At 50.9% G+C, this 22584-nt stretch overlaps 1 protein-coding gene across 3 annotated transcripts in view; it reads right to left on the bottom strand.

Annotated features, from left to right (window-relative positions):
- IGDCC4 (immunoglobulin superfamily DCC subclass member 4) overlaps positions 1-22584 on the bottom strand; it is a 178991-nt gene that overhangs the window by 23861 nt on the left and 132546 nt on the right. For 2 of the 3 annotated variants that reach the window (XM_044980919.1, XM_044980921.1), the window contains 10 exons: positions 21443-21580; positions 19329-19502; positions 18361-18594; positions 10008-10115; positions 7867-8050; positions 7148-7275; positions 5771-5941; positions 2735-2872; positions 2005-2110; positions 594-828 (listed from right to left, as the gene is read on the bottom strand). In XM_044980919.1, coding sequence (XP_044836854.1) covers positions 594-828; positions 2005-2110; positions 2735-2872; positions 5771-5941; positions 7148-7275; positions 7867-8050; positions 10008-10115; positions 18361-18594; positions 19329-19502; positions 21443-21580 — 1616 coding nt within the window. The remainder of the gene's footprint in view (positions 1-593; positions 829-2004; positions 2111-2734; positions 2873-5770; positions 5942-7147; positions 7276-7866; positions 8051-10007; positions 10116-18360; positions 18595-19328; positions 19503-21442; positions 21581-22584) is intronic. The other variant, XM_044980920.1, reaches the window with a different exon arrangement.

Genomic DNA, 22584 nt, shown 5'->3' with positions numbered 1-22584 from the left:
CCTGGAAGGCAAGAGTTGCTGCAGGGGAGACGGTTTGGGGGGGACTCAGGACTGAAAGGGCTGTTGGCGTTGCCCTGCAAGAAGGAACCAGGCTGGTGGAGGCCAGGGTGAGGCCATTGTGCCGGGAGCAGGATGCTGGTGGCAGGGCTCGGAGCCAAAGCTGCACAGCACAAAAGCACCCAGGGCTACAGGGCAGGTGGTGACACACCCCTTTACTGGTCCCAAAGCATCACCAGGGTATAGCTTCCTCCGGCACTGGTGATGGCATGGACTTGCTGTAGGAACTGGGCCATTCTTACCAGGGCTGGATATGAAAACCAGCATGCTGGGGGGAAATAGCTCAGGATAACCATATTAGAGGAAAATACACTTGATAATACTCTGTAGTGAGGGACACTCAGCACCAGCTGTTACAGGGACTCCCTCGCTAGCACGGTGCCTGCCCTGGAATGATCCATTCCGGCCAGCACTTTCCAGAGCCAGAGGGGAAATCAGACCCAGACTCTGCACACGATTGCTTGGTTCCTTGGTGCCGCTCCAGGTGAAGAGGGTTATCTGAGCAAGGCGGCGGTGAGCATTCGCACCGGCAATACCTTTCTTATCCCGTGGATGCCGTCATCCGGAAGGCTGGTGTGGATGAGGCTGTGCACTTCCGTCAGCTCCGTGATGTCCATCAGGGGCAAGGGAACCTCTTCAGAGAGCGGGGACATGAGGGATTCCAGCTCATGAGAATCAGACTTGGTGCTGGGCCTGGGTGGCCCCTGCCTGCCCCGGGGATAGGAGCTGTGATTCCCGGCTGCTTGAGAATCCAGGCTTGGCAGAGCCTCCCTGCAGGGGATGGGAAAACAAACAGAGGTTTCCACCTCGGACGCTCCCTTGTCCAGCCAATCGGAGCTCGAGGGGTGTCGGCTCCCAACTCACAAGCAGTGGCAGATGCTGGACCAAACTGCCCCTCTCTGCTTGGGCTGTTATCAGCAGGAGTGGAACTGCTCTGCTTCTGTCTACTCTGCTGGGTGTGGGGGATCAGTGTTATGGCCCTGTGCTCACCGCGTATGGCCAATACACCCTAAGTCCGTGTTCTGTAACAAGCTCAGTGTGCAGATTCTACAACCCGCCCCCGGCCAGCAGATCACAACGGCTGGTGCTTAGTGCCCCATAACGGGAGCGAGAGACAAGGGCCCGGATTTACTCTCACTCACGCTTATCACGCCCCACATGACGTGGATAAGTTTAATCATCCCCGTTTTACAGGTGACAGAGGGAGGTTATGTGATGGGGGTGGGTTAGTGGCAGAGCCTGAATGAGACTTTGGGAGCTCCTAGGTCCCAGGCCTGTGCTCAGTCCACCCGCTCACAATGCCTCTCTCTAAAACTACGGCTTACGTCAAAAGTTGGGCTTCAAATGATTTCCTTTATAAGCACTTACAGGGCAGGTTCTGACACCTAGGTCAGATCAACAGGACTCGGCCAATATGCCCCGAATGAGGATCTGGCCCCGATCACGCCAACCCACTCCATTACATCAGGAGGAAAGGGAATCCTCTAACAGTCTTCCCTGCTGGAAGCTGACAAAGCTGGTCAGAGCATGCTCAGAACTATCAGCCAGGCACCCAAACGCATCAGAGCCGTGTTGTGCATACACAGAGATGAAGAAGGATAATGCTCTTTGACAGGGCAAGTAGCATTCTATTTTGGTGCAAAAAACAATTACTCTAACAATGCAGATTAAAGAAAAGCTACCGCAGCAGCATACAAACCAGCAAACCAGCCTGCATTCATTAACGAGCGCTCCTTAGCGGGCACGCCCCTCAAAACAACATGACAGAGAAGGAATTCTGTATTGAAAGACGTGGATTATTCTTATGGCCGGCATCTTTAACTGCCTTAAATTCAACTGTTCTACAACACAGCCCATCTCAGTGTGGGAAAGAATCTGACAGGGGGTTTTGTGCTGCTCCACATCAGTGCTTTGTTCTCCTGGCTGTCCGGATAATGCAAAGCATACCTCTGCTTGCTGCTGCGGAAACTGGCACACATACAGAAGAGTATGCAGAGGAGACCTAAGCAGACTCCCACGATGATCCCGGTGACCGAGTGGATATCCAGAACATCTAGTAGGCGAAGGACAGAGTCGAGTCAGCGTCTCAAGCCCTACCAGGAAGAGGACGCAGAGCGTCCGGTGCATTCAGAAAAGCACCAACTTCGGATGTGTAGATATAAAATGGGCCTGATTACTGATCCAGAGCTAGTGTTCCCTAAAGCCCAGGGGAAGTGGGCTGAGTGGCCCCACGTTGGGCCCATATCTAATCACGCACACAGAGAGATACGCAGACAACACACTATTATGAAAAGTATTTGGCAGTGACTGTTGAAGCAGATAATAGCAAACTGGCATCTGTCTAAAATTCAGCTGCCTTAATACTACATGAACTAATACAACCGCTGCAAGGTGGGAAATGAGAGCCAAATCCTTGCCCCAAGATACGGATCGGCAACGGCCACAGATGTCAGCAAGAGCTGCACACACACATTCAATTTGGCTCGATCCCCTGCACTGGTTTAAACATGTTCATGTTCTGTGTATCACGCGGCAGGATCAGGCAGTTTCATGCATTCGCTTGCACACAAAACTAAACGACACTACTAGCTAAGGGCCATTATGGAGCGTGACTCAATGCTCGGAGTGGCTCCTCGAGACCAGGGCATGCTTCCAGGGGGAGTAAAAACTGGGATACCTGACAGCTTCTCACGAAGCGTGTGCACGTCCTTTACGTTCGAGTACGGCCCGGATCCTACAATGGTCTTTGCTCCCATCTTGAAGTAATACCTGGTGTCGCTCTCCAAGCCACGCACCTCGGTGCTGAAAATATTTCCTGTTTCAAAGCAAGTGAGAAGGTTTAATGTTTACAGTTGAGATGCTATCTGCGGGGTTGCAGAACTTTGTTTCACTCTCTTAGCTAGCAGAGTCTGCGAGCAGTATAACGTACAGAGGTGCCTTTTGTATACCAGGATGTTTTTATGCTAACATAATATGCTCGCTAGCAACCTGACCCGGCATGTGTGAAACTTTACTCATGGGAGTAATCTCACCGAAGCCTCTCCTGCAGCTACACTGCCTCATGCTCCTTGGTTCTGGACTGGACGCACGATGGAATTCTCTGGCCTGTAACATGCAGGAGGCTGATCAGCTGGTCCCTTCAGGCCTGAAAATCTTGACATTTTGCCATTCATTAGCCATACCCCTAGCTCACCCCCTCTGTGCTACCATGCATGGAGCCCAATGAGCCATCCCATTGGAGCCAGTGGGAGGACCCTCATGAGTCAAGTTCACTACATGCTGAACTGTTAGCAGGATCCAGTCCCAATCCACTACGTGCTAACTTTAATTCCTAACTAACATCCATTTCGAAATAGTCAACCAGCAGCCTCCACAGTTCAGCTCCATCCATCCCCAGAGATTTTTGACCCTTTCCATTTTCATAGATTCCCAGGCTAAAAGGGACCATTGTGTTCGTCTACTCCAGAGGAGGGCGGGATCCGGCCCATCAGGGCTTTAAAGCCAGCTTGCAGGATTGCCAGCCCCATGGCACAGTGGGGCTAAGGCAGGCTCCCTGCCTGCCCTGGCCCCACGCCGCTCCCAGAAGCGACCGGCACCATGTCCCTGCGGCCCCTGGGGGAGGAAGGGGCAGGGGGCTCCATGCGCTGCCCTCGTCTGCAGGCGCCGCCTCCTGCAGCTCCCATTGGCCGAGAAGAGGGAACCACGGCCAATGGAAGCTTTGGGGGTGGTACCTACAGGTGAGGGCAGCACACGGCAGAGCCGCCTGCCCCACCCCACCCCCAGGAGCCACTGCCCGACGGGCCGGCCACTTTCAGGAGCGGCGCAGAGCCAAGGCAGGCAGGGCCATCCTGGAGCAGCTGGGCCAGAGCCCGCACCCCTGAACTCCTCCTGCACTCCGCACCCCAACCCCCTGCCCTGAGCCCCCTGCTGCACCCCTCCTGCACCCCAACCGCCTGCCGAGCCCCCTCCCGCACTCCGTACCCCCTCCTACTCCCCAACCCCCTACCCCAGCCCTACATTCCCGATCTAGTTTACAAGTGGCCAGCGATCGAGAATGCATCACATCCCTTGGTAAGTTATTCCAATGGTTAATTACCATCATGATGAAAAATTTGCACCTTCTTTCCTGTCTGAATTTGTTTCACTTCAACTTCCAGCCACTGGTTATTGTTCTTTCATCACATTTCTGTTCCCCAGGTAGGTACTCACCAACCGGGGTCAAGTGACTCCTCAACCTTCTCTTTGTCAGGCTAAATAGATTGAGCTCCATGTGTCAATCACTATAAGGCAGGTTTTCTAATCCTTTAATCATTCTCGTGGCTCTTCTCTGAACCTCTCCCATTTGTCAGAATGCAGAACTGGCCGCAGTATTTCCAAAATGGTTGCACCAGTGCCACTACTGAGGTCATATCACCTCCCTATTCCTGCTGAGACTTCCCTCTGTGTGCATCCAAGGATCGCATGAGCCCTTTTGGCCACCGTGTTCAGCTGATTAACCAAGTCCTTTCCAGAGTCACCGCTTCCCGGCCTGAGTCCCCCATCCTGTAAGCAGGCTCCATTCTTTGTTCCTAGATAGCTAACTCTATATTTGGCCATACTGAAAGGCATGTTGTTTGCTTGCGCCCAGCTTACCGAGCAATCCAGATCCCTCTATCTGGGACCTGTCCTCTTCCTCGTTTACCCCTCCCCCAAGCTGTTTGTCAACTCTACACCTTGTCAGTAGTGATTTTCTCTTTTCTTCCAGGTCATCGATAAAAATGGTAAATAGCGTAGGGCCAAGAACTGAGCGCTGCCGAAGTCCCCTAGAAATACACCCGCTGGAAGCTGATTCCCCATTGGCAGTTACATTTTGAGACCTAGCGGTTAGGCAGATTTTAACCCAGTTAATGTGTGCCCTGTTGCTTTTGTATCCTTCTGTCTTCTCATTCAGAAGCTCAGTTCTCCTTCAGGGCAATGGGTGAACAAACTGCAAGAAATGACCAGCTGAGCTCTTAACTTCTCGCTGCACCTTGCATGTAGCATTTCCGCTCACTGGCCTGGGCTTCGCCTCCGCAGCCGGCAGCTTCACCCTGACACCGTTATCTATCAGATGAAAACCGCCACACACAGGAGCGACCTGGTTTTGCAGAGGGCCTCCTGGACGATCTCAGGTGGCCGATGTGCTCACAGCAAACATGCAGCATTTTCTTTCACCCACTGACCCACCCACTTTCCTCCTTTCTTATCTCTGAGCCACAGCCTTGACACTCGGTCAACAGAAAGTTCTTTCACTGCCTCGCGATAGCATCTCCTCTCTCTGCAGCCAGGATCCGAAGAGCACCCAAGAGCCTTGCTAAAGAGGCAGCTGGCAAGAGAACCCACCTGCTTCCAAACACACCTCCTCTCCCACATGTCTTCTCAGTGCTCATGCTCTGCTCTCAGCTGCGGGTCTCCTCTGCCGCCTCTATTTCTAATCGTACTGCAGGCTAGTACAGCCTTTCCTCAACATTATCTGTCCCCCAGCTCATTAGACTTCTCTGTTATCAGTGTTTAGAGGCTGGACAGCAGAGACGCAGGACTCCCGTCAGAAAGCAGAGAGGGCAAGGTAAATGGGGGGATTCTGAACTGCCATGTATTAGGATTGGCACATGTGCCCAACTAGGATAGACGTCAACGCACCTCCGCTCTGGACCTGGCCCAAGGGACACGCTCCTGAGCTACTCCAGGTGCTCACCTTCTTTCCTCAGCAGAGTCCACATGTCGTCAGGCTGCGTGTTGTTTGCATTATACAGGATGACATACTCCACGATGATGCCATTGGGTTCGACTGGAGGACACCAATGCACCTGCACGGCGTATGGGTTGATCGGATGCAGCCTGAGGTCCGAGGGTGGCGTTGACGGCCCTGGAGAGACAAAGGATAGGACGACTGCCCCAAACGTGCAACAGGAACCAAAGGGGAAATGGCGAAAGCTCAGCTCTTTGGGCCACACCTCTAATTTGGTGCCCCCAAAAGCGGGCATGTGCCAAAGCTGCCTTTGCAGATGGGAGCTGGGTGGCCGGATGCGCACCGGAGGGATCTGTACGCGCCAGGCAGACGCGAGCCTACTTTGGTGGATGCAAATGGTGCACAAATCAGGCTGCTCACTGTTGACTTTGGAGCTGAATGGACGGGTGTGCTCTCTGCAGCACAAACAATGGGGAGTTTGTCTGTCTTGGCCAGCGAGCTAAGGAGTAGCAGGAAAACATGGGTGTCGCTGCACAGCTCAGTAAGAGATACACCATTAAAATACCCCAAAGTTTTCTTATCCTCGGGCCAGGGATCCTCCGAGCCCCCTGCCCCCTTCTGGTTTTTAATTGCCCCGCCCGCAAAGCTCTCTTCTCACCACAGCTAGATGGGACCCACCCTCCAAAGTCGGTTAACTCCACTCCCAAAACCGCCACTGGAGGTTGCTATTGGACAAGAGAGGTTGTCCCCTGACTTACCAGAGCTCGCAGTGCTCTGAGCCTCTGCCAGCCCTAGGGCAGAGTGGGAGGCTCGAACTCCTGCCAGTGTCTCTACATCACCATGCTGGGCTCAACGACCCATTTTGACAACAACTGTCAGCATTAGCCAGGACCCCCAGGGCACTCAATTCCTCACTAGAATGCAGGATTTCTCAGAGAAAATCCACCCCCCTCCCCCAAACAAAAGAAAACTCAAATTTGAAATAAACGTATTTGCCCTGATTCATATCAATTGCTCTTCTCGAGTTCTGCTTCCATTCCTCTGTGCTTACAAAGCCAACTCCAGTGGCAGCATCTCGTCACCGGGCTTTGGGATGGCTCTTGGGCTTTCAAATGGCTCTCAGCCTCCACTGATGCAGGAGAGAACTGAGGGCCGACAAGTGACAGCGAGCCGGATGCCCAAGCATTTCATCGTACAAATACGTTACATCTGCTGAGTGAGTGCACAGGGAGAACGACAGAACTGGCAGCTGAAAACGGTCTTCAGAGATTTACATCGTTGCTCCATTAGCGGGCAAGGCACAGGAGGTGAGACTTGCCTTCCTCCAATCAGGGAGAGCTCCGTGAGTTTGGGAATTTATTTTCACCATGTTGCGGTACTTACGGTCAGGAAGGGTGAACCTCTCCACCACGCTGCCGAACGGTCCGTCAATCCCAACTCCGTTAGACTGGACTGCAAACTCATACTTGGTATAAGGTTTCAATCCGCTGATGAGAATACCTTCATCAGAACTGCCAAGGAACACAGACACACAGGGCAGATTAACACAGGCCGGGGTCCCATTGCCGGCCACCTCAGCAACTTACCAGGAGCCCGTGGGCCAGAAAAGATGTGGGTGCAATGGAGCGGATCAAAGCGGCAGTGCTCCCACCTCTCACGATTCTATCATAAGTCTCACTATCTTCCATATGTTTCTTAAAGTCCAAGCTCCAGGAATCACGGGATTACGTGAGAATCACGTATGTTTCTAGCCTTCATGGCTGTTCATTTATTTATGATTTTCTTGCAGAGAAAAGCTTGAAAATGTGATGCCGCTAAAGCCTCAAAACCCAGAAGACAAATATACGAGCCACGCCAAATTTATTATATATTTTTAAATGTCATGATTTTTAAACCAAAACCCCATTTTGGGGAGCCTGATGAGTCATGATCTTTGAATATTTGGGGCTGACAATACTGCGGCCTGGATGTAGAAAGGCACCGGTTCTACTAAAATTTAAACCACCTAGCCGCGAGGTTTCCCGTGTATTTCTCCCGCATGTTTGTTTTCTTTCCAACAAGGAAGCCGTTGGGTCGCTCAGCCTGTTGCGGGACACTCTTACCTTGTGTAGTAAGTGACAAGAGAGGCGTTTTTCAGTCCCCAAGGGCTGAACCGCACAGTGTAATTGACGATCTTGACAGTCGTGAAGTCTGGTTTCTTCCACCTGAGCCAAATCGAGGTCGAACTGTTGGACTCTGCATAGACCTGGGCTGGGGGTAGTGGGGGGCCCTTCTGAACTGCAGGGTCTATGGTACATGAAGGAAGAAGAAAGAAATACACAAGTGTAAGTGGCACAGGAGAGAGAAGAGCAGTCACTGCTGGTGAATCGAGAGGCGGATGGGCCCAGTGGTTAGAGCACTAGCCTGGGCTCAATTCTCTATTCTGCCACAGACTTCCTATGTGACCTTGGGCAAGTCACTTAGTTACTCTCTGCCTCAGTTCCCCATCTGTGCAATGGGGATTACTGCCCTGCCTCCCAGAGTGTGCGAGGATAAATCAATTAAAGATTGTCAGGTGCTCAGACATAATGGTACTGGGCAACGTAAGTACCATGAAAAGGCTACGATTTAGTCACAGAATCCGTGACTTCCAGCGACCTCTGTGACTTCAGCCTGCGGCGGTGGGGAGCTGCTGAGTTGTCCCCTCCCCACCCCCCGCCCATGGGGGCAGGGAGCTGCAGTGTTCCCCTACCGCCTCTGTCGGCCCCCGGAGTTCCAAGCCGCCACAGAGCGTGGGGGTACCCCGCAGCTCCCGGCCCCCGTGGGCGGCTGGGGAACCCACGAGCTTCCAGCCATTGCGGGCGGTGGGGGTACCCTGCAGCCCCCAGCTGCTGCAGGTGGTGGGGGCCCTGGCATCTCCCAGCCATAGGTGGGGGGGACATTGAGCTCTGACAGCCAACCTGCGGTGGGGGCCCCTGTAGCTCCTAGCCCCCGCACTGCTGCCCCGCTGCAGGCGGTGGGGGCACCCACAGATCCCCATTTTGTCACAGGTATTTTTAGTAAAAGTCAGGGTCAGGTCATGGCTTCCACGAATTTTTCTTTATTGCCCATGACCTGTCCATGACTTTTACTAAAAATATCCGTGACAAAATCTTCGCCTTAACCATGAACAGACAGAATACGCGTCGAGAATCACAACAGCAGCCTAATTTCACCACGAAGGGAAACGAATAATGAAACTGACGCATGTGTCTGTATTATTATTTATCCGTATTACCCTAGTGCCCCGGAGCCCTGGTCATGAACCAGCACAACACTGCCCTAGGCGCGTTACAAACAAGATCCTTCTAGCCATGTCTGACCTCACTGGGGCCAAACGCCTACTGTTTTGCCACCCTTAGAAACAAATCATATTGCACTTGCAAAATCCTGTCTGGGACAACAGCGGCGAGAGGCCTCACTGTGCCAGGGCGAGGTACCAACATGGAGTCAGAGACAGTCCCTCTCCAAAGAGCAGGAGCAGGAAGAGAGCCAGGGAGATGCATTAACCTGCCTGTTATCATCCAACACATCGGTGTCAGAGCTGGGAACAGAATCCAGGCCCCCAGAGGCCGCTCCCGGGCCCTATAGTGCCCTCTGGATCTTTCCTATACAATGGGTGGAACCTAGCGCTATGTTGTATCTCCAGCACAGCTCCCCCAGTGTTTCTCAGAAATAGGGTGACCAGATGTCCCGATTTTATGGGGACAGTCCTGATTTTGCCGTCTTTTTCTTATATAGGGTCTTATATACCACCCCCCACCCCACCCCGTTCTGATTTTTCACACTTGCTGTCTGGTCACCCTACTCAGAAAGGAGGGTGGGGAGGGACATTGGTGGGGGGGTAAAGGCCATCTGAGTTGAGTGGCACTCAATCGTAGTAATATAGAGTGGAGACATTTCCACCCCCTCCAAGATGCTTTACTATGAACAATGAAGGTTGATCCGTAACGTGTTGAGCACTCCAGCCGGCTCCCAAGGAACACTGGTTGGTGGCTCTAAAAATTCGGATGGCCCCGCTCATTCTCAACTGGGAACGATGATGTTGGACACCAGTGCTAGAGCACAACTCCTGTCTTTGGTTCCTATCCTATCCTTCCGTATCTTTATCCCTTTCGCTCTCTTAGAGCCATGAGCAGAGCAGAAGAGAGCAGAACATACGCACAGAAGGTCGCGGGTGAAATAGCTAGGAACTGCCCTATGAAGTCACAGGGGTATTTCTTACCTACTGCGGTCACTGGTGCCTTTTCCGTTTTGCCCTTCCACACAGCCGCGTAGCCATCTTCGTGCTTATTGAAAGCCACCAGCTTCACCTCATAGAGTCTCCCTGGGGCTGGAAAACAACAACGTTTTTGGTTGCAAAAATCATTCAGTAGAAGTTCATCTTTGCCCAATCTCAACAGAGCTGCACTGGCTTAAAACCATTCGGATTCCATGTTCAGATATTAGCTAATTCATCAGGCTACCACCTCCCTACAAAGTATTATCATCCCCATTTTATCACTGGGGAAACCAAGGCCAAGAGAAGCAAGGTGACTTGCTCAGGGTCACAGATTGAGTCAGTGGTGGAGCCAATATAATAAGAACTCACAATTTCCTGAGGTGCCTGCCTCTACCATGGAAGATAGCATCATGCTGCATTAAAGCTTCATCACAACATGGTCCCACAGCGCAAGATGACTGTGTTTAAGAGGTCCCGGAAGTTGTTTGAGGAGCTATGAATGTCCTGCGAGCACTGGAGTAGGATTATCTGGGAAAACTCTGATGGGTGGTAACCCAATGGCCTCTCCAAAGCTAGGTGACACATTAATATTCTTTGCTCCAGTTGCTTTACCCAGTAATTTAAGGCCTGATCCTCAGATTAATTGCTTAGATACTGCACTAACAAGCACTCTACGAAATATCTTAGACCTTACACCCTTTTGCTCCCATCCAAGACCAACCTACCACAGAAGACAAGTGTGTTTATTTCTCTCTCTCGCTCTCACACACACGTATGTGTACTAAAGCTGACCCTCCAAAGTAAACAAAAGCATCACATTGAATTTATCCTTGTAACTCAGCAACACCCTTGCAAATCTACAAAACGCTGTGACCTTCATTTTCCAAATCACCCTCTAATTATGCAGGGGGCCCTTCAGCGGCCCCTGAGCTTGGTGGGAGAACTTCTCTCAAAGCGATTCATGGTATGACTGTGCCAGTAACCTCTGCTCAGGGAAAGCCCAGTTCATGTATTCAGAAGGATACTTTCTACAGCCACCGGGGGGGATTTTTAAAGACACGGCGCTGGATCCCGCAATTCCTTGCACCATGAAAACTTCTATTAAAGTCGACAAGAGTTTTTGGTGCACACAGAAGCACAGGATCAGTCTCAATCTGTCTCATCTGCCAAGAGAGATTCTTGTCAGAAAAACTCTGGTGCGCACAACAACAAACTGAGCCTACCGCTTTCTCAGACGCAGCTGCTTTAATAATAAAGTCAGGCACCTTCAGAAAGGAAGCAGAGATCCCCGTTTCAAGGGCAATTCTTCCAAACGGGGTTGCAGGAAAAGGCCCAGAATATCTCCCGGCAGCATTAGCTGCGCTTTCGTTAGTTCCTACAACGGACACCAAACTTAGCTCACACAGTCCAAAAGGCCGTTGCAAAGCTTGCCTGCCTCTTTCTTCTCGTCTTTCACAAACTAGAAGCCTCTCCTGCCATGTTGGGGGACATTTTAGCAGAGATGTTTATTCAAGGAAACTACTTAAAAGATTCAAAGTTTTTAAATAGAGGGAAACTGGCAATTCTCTCTGGACATCTTGTCCCTTGTTCAGAAAGGCACTGAAAGCAGCCCCCAGTCTCTTTGGTTCCCTCGGCTGCATTTAGCTGATGAAGTTTGTTAATTAGGGACGTGCCTATTCACCCCCTGCCCCGATGGCTCACCGGCTCCCTTACCGTGCCAATGTAAGCAGCACAAAGCCCGGCTCACTGATGCCAATTTTATTATTACTGCTCCAATTATGCTCCCAAAGGGTGCTCGGAAGGCTGCCCCTGCTTCACAAGACGTGTTCACGTTCGGAATCTAAAAACAGTTCGGCCACATTTTCCTCGCTGAAAAGCTCCCCAAAGCAAACACTGTTTTGTCTCCCTCAAAAGCCGCCTGGGTGTTGTGCGATGATGAAAACAGACTGGCTGACCTGCATTCATGCCTCCTCTGAAATTCACCGAGGCAGGAGCTATCATTGTTGGACTACAGAGTCGCTGAGTTCTCAGGCTCAGGGGCATGTAACTGAACAGTGGCCCTGCTCCCTGAACGTTGCTCAGAGTTTCGCTCTGTGTGTTACTTTCTCAGCTTCACAAAAGCTTCCGAGAGGAACCTGGGGAAATGGGTCTGGTTTGGGGAGCGGAGAGTCAGGGCAATAAGGAAGATGTTGCAAAATGCGCGGTAGCAGACAATCTGCCTTGGAAGAAATAGCACAAAGACGGGAAGGAAAGGCCAAGTCTTACTGTGCCCGCACACACTGTTAACACAGTAATGACTTTTCCCTTTTAAACATCATGGCCAAAATTTTACCACAATGGGAGCCTAATGTCAGGCTCCTAAATTCCTATTTAGGCACTTAACTGAGTGGCCAGATTTCCAGGAGTACAAGTATCCAGCGGATCCCACTGACACCTGAAGTTGCAGCCGGGTGCTCAGTACTTGTATGGGAATTGCCAGACTGGATCAGACCTGAGGTCCATCTAGCCCAGTCTGTGACAGTGGCCAGCGCCAGAGGAAGATACAGGAAACCATACAGCAAGCGGACGTGAGATAATCTGCTCCTCATCCTGATCTCTAACAGAGATTGTGAAACACGAGGTTTGATACTGCAAACTTTCTGCAAGGGGCAGCAGTTATAACTCTGGAGATTCTTAGCATCAATTTTTGCCACTTATGCAGCTAGAAGCTGGGATTTGTATCTGCGAACCCCGGCACACGAATCCAGATCATTTCCACGGCACCACCTGAAAATCAGGCCACGGTGGTTTTCGAAGGCTGAGGTTAGACTCCTGTTTCTTATAATCGAGGCCCAGAAGTTCAGTATCTGAAAGCTTACAGGATACTTGTCAAGATTTGCTATTGAAGCTAGCAGGCAGGGTAAAAACAGATGTATGTCGTTGCAACCCCTCATATATGTGTGTGCCTATATTAAATTGATCCAGAATAATCTACTCTGCATCACTTCAAATATGGGATCTGGATGGCTGTAATATTTCCAATAGACTAATGTATATTTTTGCATTCGTTTTTTTAAGTGCTCATTTGGGTGTTAACTCCCCCTCCTTTCTCAGGCTAAGAAGTACCTGGTACCACTCCCAAAGTAAGGTTCTACTTACTAGCCATTAGCATGGATGGTGGAATTAGGCCCTCGGTGTTTCTTTTTCTTCTAGCTCCCGGCCCTGGTTGCTGCATTCTGTTACTAATGATTAATTGCTAGAGTCAGACCTAGAATGTCCACCGAAATCAGTGAGAGTTCTTGGAGCTCAGCACATATCAGGGTTAAGCCCGGAGTGACAGACTTGTGTTGATTACAATGTCCCATTTCTCCTATTTCCTGCACAATGATTTTCCTGACTCTGTTCTCTTTTTAATACTTTGCAGTTCCTTATCCAACCCCTCGTCTCAACTGAATTGCAATATTCTCGCCAAGTGCCCAAGGTCCAGATTGCGCAATCCTGACTCGCACACGTCACCTCAACGAAATCAACAGCTGCTTGTGTGAGCGGGCACTCACCAGTGCAAGGGTTGCACGGTATAGCCTTAAATTAGCACACTCATACTTCGACTCTTGATGGGTTTTCACACTCCCCTGCCACCTTTGCATTCTCAGCGTACACTAGGGGCTTCTACCCCTTCCCTTTTCCAAGCCCCCAGGAGCACGTCATTCCACAGAAAAGCAAAAAAGGACGCCCCCAACTGGAAGACATTGCAGCCTCTTCGTGAAGTTACGATAGTTAATCCACCTCAGCCCCATCATAAGGAAACCATCAAGAGATGATTGATGCCCAGATTTAAGGAAGTAATTACAGATGAACAAGTGATGTTCTGAGCACTGATGCGCCAGAACATTTGGAACCAATTCAGATCATTCCTGAGCCACTCTCCTGGCTGGTTTGTCAGTGGTAAGGACAGTCCACAATGTACAGATGTGGTTTCCTCAGTGCAGTAATTACAGATCTAAATTCTTCAGAGTGACTTGTAACTGTTAACACCCTCTCCGGGCTATGAGCAGACATAGCTGTAATGCAGTTCTAGAGGGGGAAGTTTATTTAGTGACGACACAAGTTAGCCTCCCAGGTCCTATATACTGACTGTTAAACCATCCATACTATATGTTAGGCGTGTCAATCAAGCTGGCACGCACACTCAGGCGGCTGTTTCAACAGCTGGCCGTTGTCAACAAAGCAAAATGCTGCACTATACGGGGCCCGATCCTCAGCTGGGGGACATCAGCACAACTGCGCTGACTTCCAGGGAGTTACGCTGATTTCACACTAGCTGAAGATCAGACCCATAGAGCCCTACATATTGTAGCTCTGAGTCTAGTAGTTAACCAACTAGTTACAGGATGCGACAATTACAAGGGTGAGCCATGGGGCAGAAGAGGGAACCAGTCTAAGCAGGAGAGTCCTATTTCAAGAGTACATGTGGCATGTCTGATTTCTTAACAGTTGGTTAATTAACTAATTACTCTAGTCAGATACTATACAGACAGTCTATTGTAGGAAACGGTTACAAGCATCTTGTTGGCTCAGGTTATCTTTCAGATCTGATTGCAGCTTATTATCCCAGCTGGGATTCAGACTCGTTCTCTGACCTCCAGCTCTGAACCTTTTTGCCTCAATTTTTCTCCTCTGTAAAATGGGGAAAGTGATACCGACCCGCGAGAGGTGTGGTGAGGATTAACTCATGGTTGTATTTTAATCTGGAGCAGACATCTCAGGTGCTTTTTAACCTCAAGTAACTAACACGCTTGGCTGCATTAGAGATGCATCTTACATACACTGTATGTGAGGGAGCAGTATGATCGCTCAGAGCTCCAGTATGAAAATGGAGAAAAGCCTGTTAAGTGTCTGTGGGTTAAGTTTAGAGGCGAGAGCAACAAGGGTGCTGTCGTGGTGGGCGTCTGCTAGAGACCACAAGGAGGTAGATGAGGCTTTCTTCGGACAACTAACAGAAGTTTGCAGATCACAGGCCCTGGTTCTCATGAGGGAATTCAATCCCCTGACATCTGCTGGGAGAGCAATACAGCAGTGCACAGACAATCCAGGAAGTTTTTGGAGAGTGTTGGGGACAACTTCCTGGTGCAAGTGCTGGAGGAACCAACTAGGGGCCATGCTCCTCTTGACCTGTTGCTCACAAACAGGGAAGAACTGGGAGGGGAAGTAGAAGTGGGTGGCAACCTGGGCAGCAGTGACCATGAGATGCTCAAGTTCAGGATCCAGACAAAAGGAAGAAAGGAGAGCAGCAAAATACGGTCCCTGGACTTCAGAAAAGCAGACTTTGACTCCCGCAGGGAGCTGATGGGCAGGATCCCCTGGGAAGCTAATATGAGGGGGAAAGGAGTCCAGGAGAGCTAGCTGTATTTTAAAGAAGCCTTATTGAGGGTGCAGGAACAAACCATCCCAATGTGCAGAAAGAACAGCAAATATGGCAGGCGACCAGCTTGGCTTAACAGAGAAATCTTTGGTGAGCTTAAACACAAAAAGGAAGCTTACAAGAAGTGGAAACTTGGACAGATGACTAGGGAGGAGTATAAAAAAAAATATTGCTCGAGCATGCAGGGGTGTAATCAGGAAGGCCAAAGCACAACTGGAGCTGCAGCTAGCAAGAGATGTGAATGGCAACAAGAAGGGTTTCTACAGGTATGTTAGCAACAAGAAGGCAGCCAGGGAATGTGTGGGACCCTTACTGAACGGGGGAGGCACCTAGTGACAGATGATGTGGAAAAAGCTGAAGTACTCAATGCTTTTTTTGCCTCACTCTTCGCAGACAAGGTCAGCTCCCAGACTGCTGCACTGGGCAGCACAGTATGTGACCAGCCCTCAGTGGTGAAAGATCAAGTTAAGGACTATTTAGAAAAGCTGGACATGCACAAGTCCATGGGGGCCAGATGCACTGCATCCGAGGGTGATGAGGGAGTTGGCTGATGTGATTGCAGAGCCATTAGCCATTATCTCTGAAAACTTGTGGCGATCAGGGGATGTCCCAGATGATTGGAAAAAGGCAAATATAGTGCCCATTTTTAAAAAAGGGAAGAAGAAGAATCCAGGGAACTACAGCCCGGTCAGCCTCACCTCACTCCCTGGAAAAATCATGGAGCAGGTCCTCAATTAATCCATTTTGAAGCACTTGGATGAGAGGAAGGTGATCAGGAACAGTCCACATGGATTCACCAAGGGCAAGTCATGCCTGACCAACCCGATTGCCTTCTATAAGGAGATAACTGGCTCTATGGATATGTGGAAAGTGGTGGACGTGATATACCTTGACTTTAGCAAAGCTCTTGATACGGTCTCCTGCAGTATTCTTGCCAGCAAGTTAAAAAAGTATGGATTGGATGAATGGACTATAAGGTGGGTAGAAAGCTGGCTAGATCATCGGGCTCAACAGGTAGTGATCAATGGCTTGATGTCAAGTTGGCAGCCGGTATCAAGCAGAGCGCCTTAGGGTCGGTCCTGGGGCTGGTTCTGTTCAACATCTTCATTAATGATCTGGATGATGGGACGGACTGCACCCTCAGCAAGTTTGCAGATGACACTAAACTGGGGGGAGAGGTAGATCTATTGCAGGGTAGGGATAGGGTCCAGAGTGACCTAGACAAATTGGAGGATTGGGCCAAAAGAAATCTAATGAGGTTCAACAAGGATAAATGCAGAGTCCTGCACTTAGGACAGAAGAATCCCATGCACCGCTACAGGCTGGGGACTGACTGGCTAAGCGGCAGTTCTGCAGTAAAGGACTGGGGATTACAGTGGATGAGAAGCTGATATGAGTCAGCAGTGTGCCCTTGTTGCCAAGAAGGCTAATGGCATATTGGGCTGCATTAGTAGGAACACTGCCAGCAGATCGAGGGAAGTGATTATTCCCCTCTATTCAGCACTGGTGAGGCCACATCTGGAGTACTGTGTTCAGTTTTGGGCCCCCCACAACAGAAAGGATGTGGACAAATTGGAGAGAGTCCAGCGGAGGGCAACAAAAATGATTAGGGGGCTGGGGCACATGACTTACGAGGAGAGGCTGAGGGAACTGGGGTTATTTAGTTTGCAGAAGAGAAGAGTGAGGGGGGATTTGTTAGCAGCCTTCAACTACCTGAAGGGTTGTTCCAAAGAGGATGAGCTCAGCTGTTCTCAGTGGTGGCAGATGATAGAACAAGGAGCAATGGTCTCAAGTTGCAGTGGAGGAGGTCTAAGGTTGGATATTAGGAAAAACTGTTTCACTAGGAGGGTGGTGAAGCACTGGAATGGGTTCCCTAGGGAGGTGGTGGAATCTCCTTCGTTAGAGGTTTTTAAGGTCAGGCTTGACAAAGCCCTGGCTGGGATGATTTACTTGGGGTTGGTCCTGCTTTGAGCAGGGGGTTGAAGTAGATGACCTCCTGAGGTCTCTTCCAACCCTAATCTTCTATGAGTCTATGAGAGGTTCTTAGAAATATGTAGGTGGGAACAGATAATTATTCTGACCTGAGTTTTGAGATACGAACGTAGGATACACCAACCATTTCAATTTGTGCTTCACCAGATATAATTTAATCACTGATTAGAGAATCATCTGTCACTACATTAGCTTTCAGGAGTTTCTGCATTTTAATATTTAATATTTTTAAACGATTTAGCACTTGGATCCTGCACTGACAGGTGGCCTTACAAGTACCTGAAAGAGACAGAGATTAATTTCTGCCCCCTAAGCTCTCAGTACACTCATCCCTGCAACAGTTGGCTAACGATTTAACGGTGGGAGGAGCTTTAGAACTCAGGTACATTCAGACTCTGTAGTACAGTCAAACCTCGCAATAGCGTGCCCTGCCATAACGCGAAATCACATATAACGCGATCATAAGTTGGCTCCCCTTTAAGGCCTAATACCAGTGGTCCCCAATGCCATGGTGCCCACTGGGACATTGATGTGCCCCTGCCTAGTGCCCAGCAGGGGAGAGAAGCCGCAGCCCCACGCCTGCCGGGGACAGAGAGCACCGGCGCCTGCAGCCTCGTTCTCTGTCCCCGGTAGGTGCGGGGCTGTGGCTTCTCTCCCCTGCTGGGCACTAGGCAGCGCACATCAATGCACCGGGTTGGGGACCACTGACTTAAACTGACCGGCTTGAAACCCCGCTATACCGCGACCCCGCATTTAGCGCGATGGAAGTTTTTGGACCCCAAACATCGCGTTATAGCGGGGTTTCACTGTGGTAGTAAAAGACTCTGCAATGGTACATCTGAAGGGCTTGCAGCCAAAGAACTTTGCCCCTTCTTAGAAGTTCTTCCTCACGACCGCCTTGCATGGCAAGGTGCAACCGCGGTGCCGGTGCATGTTGGTAAGAAGTAGACTTAACCAGCTAACCTAGGCGAGTTAACTCATACTGCTTCACTTTCTTCTTTAGCTTTATGGGCTCCACATCCCAGCTCTCCTCTTCTGGGCCATCAGAGGGGGTTTCGTCACTGGTCTCTTCTGTGCCCACTTCCCGGTAGTACAGTTTGTAGCCGGAAATCTGGGCGTGGTTGGCTGGGGGCTGCCACGTGACCAGGAGGGATTCCATTTTCGCTCGGACTTTTAATTCTGTCGGGGCAAACGGAACTAGAAAAACAAGAGGAAAGAAACCCACATTGCAGCAACTCCGCCGTGTTTCCTTGCTTTGCTAAGGGGCTCCCTTCTCTCCACTGCTGGAGGACAGGCAGGGTCTGTCCCAGGAAGGGGACATGCCCCTGATGTGCCAGCGAGGAGCGGTGATGATTCTGTCCCTGATGGGCCAACCAGATGACCACAGAACACCACAACTGATGTTCATCCACATAGCAAGGGGGTGCAGTCTAGCAGATAGAGCTGGTGGCTGAGAGCTACTGCGGTGGGGTGGAGTTTACCTGCCCTATTCTGAGTTAACCACAGCACCACTTTTACCGGCTGCTGTCTGCTGGCCGGGGAAAAGCATTCTGGTTCCCTACACTAAATGTAAAGCATGGGGAGGGGTTCTGGTGTGACTGGGACCTCATGACACAATTCCCTTGTGTAGAGACAACTTTACGTGGGGTTGGGTATGCCATCTAGTCTAACTGCCTCAGCTTCCCCAGCTGTGAAATGGGGATCATGGTATTGACCTCCCACCCTCACGGGGGCGCTGTTCCAAGCCCCAGTGAAGAGAAAGGAGCTATGCAGCGCATGCCACGCGCCCCCTCCCCCACCATAGGGTGACCAGATGTCCTGATTTTATAGGGACAGTCCCAATATTTGAGGCTTTTTCTTATATAGAAGCCTACTACCCCCCACCCTCTGTCCCGATTTTTCACACTTGCTGTCTGGTCACCCTACCCTACCGTGCGTTTGGTTGTCCTTGTCAGGCGTACGATGCTGCGTCCACTCCGAAGGGGCACCATACCCTGCACTGGTGCTGGCTGCAATGCGCACTTTGTAGACTTTATTGGGATGGAGCGACTCAAGGGTGATTTGTGTCTCATTCGCACCCACCTCGGTGGAGGAGATCTGATCTGCTAGAGCCAAGGAAACCCCAATTAGACTCCTTTATTCCAATCCAGGTGAATTTGCCCCAGTGCCGGGGGCCAGCAGCAGGAGCTCCAGGCTGCGAATAAGCTGAGGTGAGACTTGCATGGTGCACTGTGCTGGCCTTCGGCCCAGTGGCAAATTTCCCCGCAGGTCACATTGTCACGTAACAGCGCAATGATGGTTTATAACTAGAGATGAGCCACCGCTGGAATCCTGACTCAGCAATCCCTTTCCGGCTTCATTTGTGGGTCACAATCAGAACAGGAAGGGGTCTGTTCTCCCCAATGAACACACACAACTCCAGTCTGGATACAGCAGGAATCGTGAGACAGCGGGAAGCTGGCAGAAAACTCACGAGACCAGCTGATGGGGTGAAATTTCCACCGTTCTAGATGGCAGATATCTCAATACCTTGGGCCAAAATCTCAGAAGAGCCCCTACTGAGATCTTGGTGCCATCAAATCTGCAGCCAAATGCTAGTCTTAAATTAACTGAAATGAACCAAGAACCTTACCCTCGACTCACGGCACTTCAAATCCAGCCTAAATCTAATCCAGACCCAGATTAGAACACGGCCTCCTTGGATCATCTCTGTTATAAGGTGCGTTCAGTTAAAGGTTTAAACAGAACCTGGTGGGAGATATCCATTGGAGCTGCAAAGATCAGCCTTGCTAGAGATTCAAACAGTGCCCCTATGGTTAATGCAAAGGTCACATTTAAACAATTCATCCTGTGTGAGCTCCTGTGGGAATTCTGCCCCGGTTCTTTAACAGAAGGCTGTGTCTACACGGCAGTTGGGAGGTGTGTTTCCAGGCATGTCCTTGAGCTAGTGCATTAAAAACCGCAGTGTGGAAGCGGCAGGTCTGGCGGCAGCTCAGGTGGCCGCCCGAGTCCAAGCCCGCCCGACGCCCTGGGTCTGGCTCGCCGGCGCTGACAGCCGTGCTGCAAGAGCCACACTGCTATTTTTAGCGCACTAGCTCGAGCGACTGTCCCTCCGCGCTGGGAATCCCACCTCCCAGCTGCAGTGCGGACATACCTTAAACAACCACACATCAGCCCCGGGGTGCAAACGTTTCAGCCGCTTCCCACTGCCTCATTGGGTTGGCTGCAACCGCTTTTAGGCACCGAGAATAAACCCAAGAACCAGGTGTCACGGTGCAGAACAGCAGCACAACTCAAACCCATGGGAATGTGGCCCTTTGTCACATTTTCAATCCCCTCCTTACATCCTGGAGGTGAGCAGCTGCAGAGCGAGGAATGCTCTAGGGCTGGGAAGCTGGCACTGATGAGAAAGTGCCCGTGTCCCCACTGAAGGGTTAGTATACTGGCTAACAATAGAAATAAAACCAGATCAAGCCGAAACCTGGCACATGTGGTTACATGGGCTTGCCGGGATACCGGTTTTCTTTCGACACAATGATCCGATTTTTTCTAATGCATCGAATGCACTTCCCCACCTACCATCACTGAACCCCTTTCAAAACACACAAAGCACCAGCGACAGCCAGAAGTTGTTACCCTCTGGAGGTTGTTTGCTGGCCCGTATGAAATGCAATCCTCAGTCCAGTTCCCATGTGGCCGTAGGCCGACAGGGCGAAATCCACAGCTGGCAAGTGCAATGGCAGAGCTCAGCCAAGGGTGGCCAGGTACTGAATGGGCTCTGGGGAGTGAATTCTTGTCTAACCCTTTCAGGGGAGGTGTGAGGCACATCAGTGGGGCAGTATGGGGACGTTTGCAGTGCTGGTCTCTATGCTGCACGTCTCCTATGGATAAACAGAGGCCTCTGGTCCCAAAGGGTTTCAGCCCGGCACCTTTTGTCAGCATTAACCACCCACCCACCCACCCACGCACAATACATTTCTGAGAACTGCAATAATCCACTGAATGCACCAACCTCTGCTTCTCACTGAGCCCATTTCCCCCTCACCTTCCTTGAGGGTGCAGTAGTCAATTTTATATTTCGTTATCTTCCCATTGCTCAGCTCCGGAGGGAGAGGCAGCCACGTCACTCTGATGTCGGCCGGGGTCGTACTTGACAGAGACAGCTGAGGGGCAGAGCTGGGAACTGGGACAGAAGCAACGAACAAATGAGACGTCTCCTCAGTCCAAAGCCAAGAGCAACAAGCTGCTTCAACAAGAGGCGCAACTGGGGATCGGCTCCACTTGGGAGCACGTATGTCTGAACCACGGGGCTTCAGAGGTTCAGGGATGGGCTTTGGGATTGCCCGAGCTGACCCACTCTCCTCTGGGCAGGCGAACCTTGGGTGCCCTCGGTCCTGAAAGTATCGTCCCTGCAGAGCATACATGGCGGCATGCTGACACTCCAGGCCCTTTGTTGCGTCTCACATACTTAATGCCTGTAGTTGGACCACAACGGCTTCCACTTCTGTCTTTGCCCCACTAGCATTTCAATGTTTCGTTACCTGTTTGCTTCCAGAATTTAAACACAGAAATGCTCCCTGTTCCACTAAGGATTTGGTAATTTGCTTTAGACAGGCCTATCTGCTTTCAGTTTTTTGCCATGGAAACAGAGAGATTTAATGCCACGGGGGATGGCTCAAGGATCTAAGCATCAGGTTTGAAAAACAAGTTTCCCTAGAACCACAGATTTGTATTCCGGGCAGCTGCTCATACTTCCGAGGCAGATTGTGACAGGGAATACACCCCACGCCAGCCCTAATGGGGTTATGGTGGCTCAGAAGGGGCCAATTAACCTTCTACGGCACCGGGGGGCAGAGTCAGGATTGACTGAAAAAGTCTAACTGAAGATGAAGACCAGCTGGGCAGGAACAGGCTGGGCTTGTATAAGCCAGGAAGTAGAGAACAGCAGGGGGCTGCAGGGAGAGAGTCTGCAGTCAGTCACTCTCTGGAAACCCCTGGGGAGCAAATGCCCTGGGATCCTGTCCCGGATGGAAGGGGTTCGCCCAGGGGAGGCGTGGGGACGAAAGCCTGTGGAAGAAGCCCAGGGACAGAGCAGTGAGAGTTGACACTGTGTAGACCTTGGATGCTGATGATAGGGTCCCTGTGCGGTAACCCGGAGTAGTGGGCGGGCCCAGGTTTCCTTAGCAG

The sequence above is a fragment of the Mauremys mutica genome, chromosome 11 (genome assembly GCF_020497125.1).
Source record: "Mauremys mutica isolate MM-2020 ecotype Southern chromosome 11, ASM2049712v1, whole genome shotgun sequence".
Lineage (NCBI taxonomy): Eukaryota > Metazoa > Chordata > Testudines > Geoemydidae > Mauremys > Mauremys mutica.
This window is presented reverse-complemented; position numbering and strand designations above follow the sequence as displayed.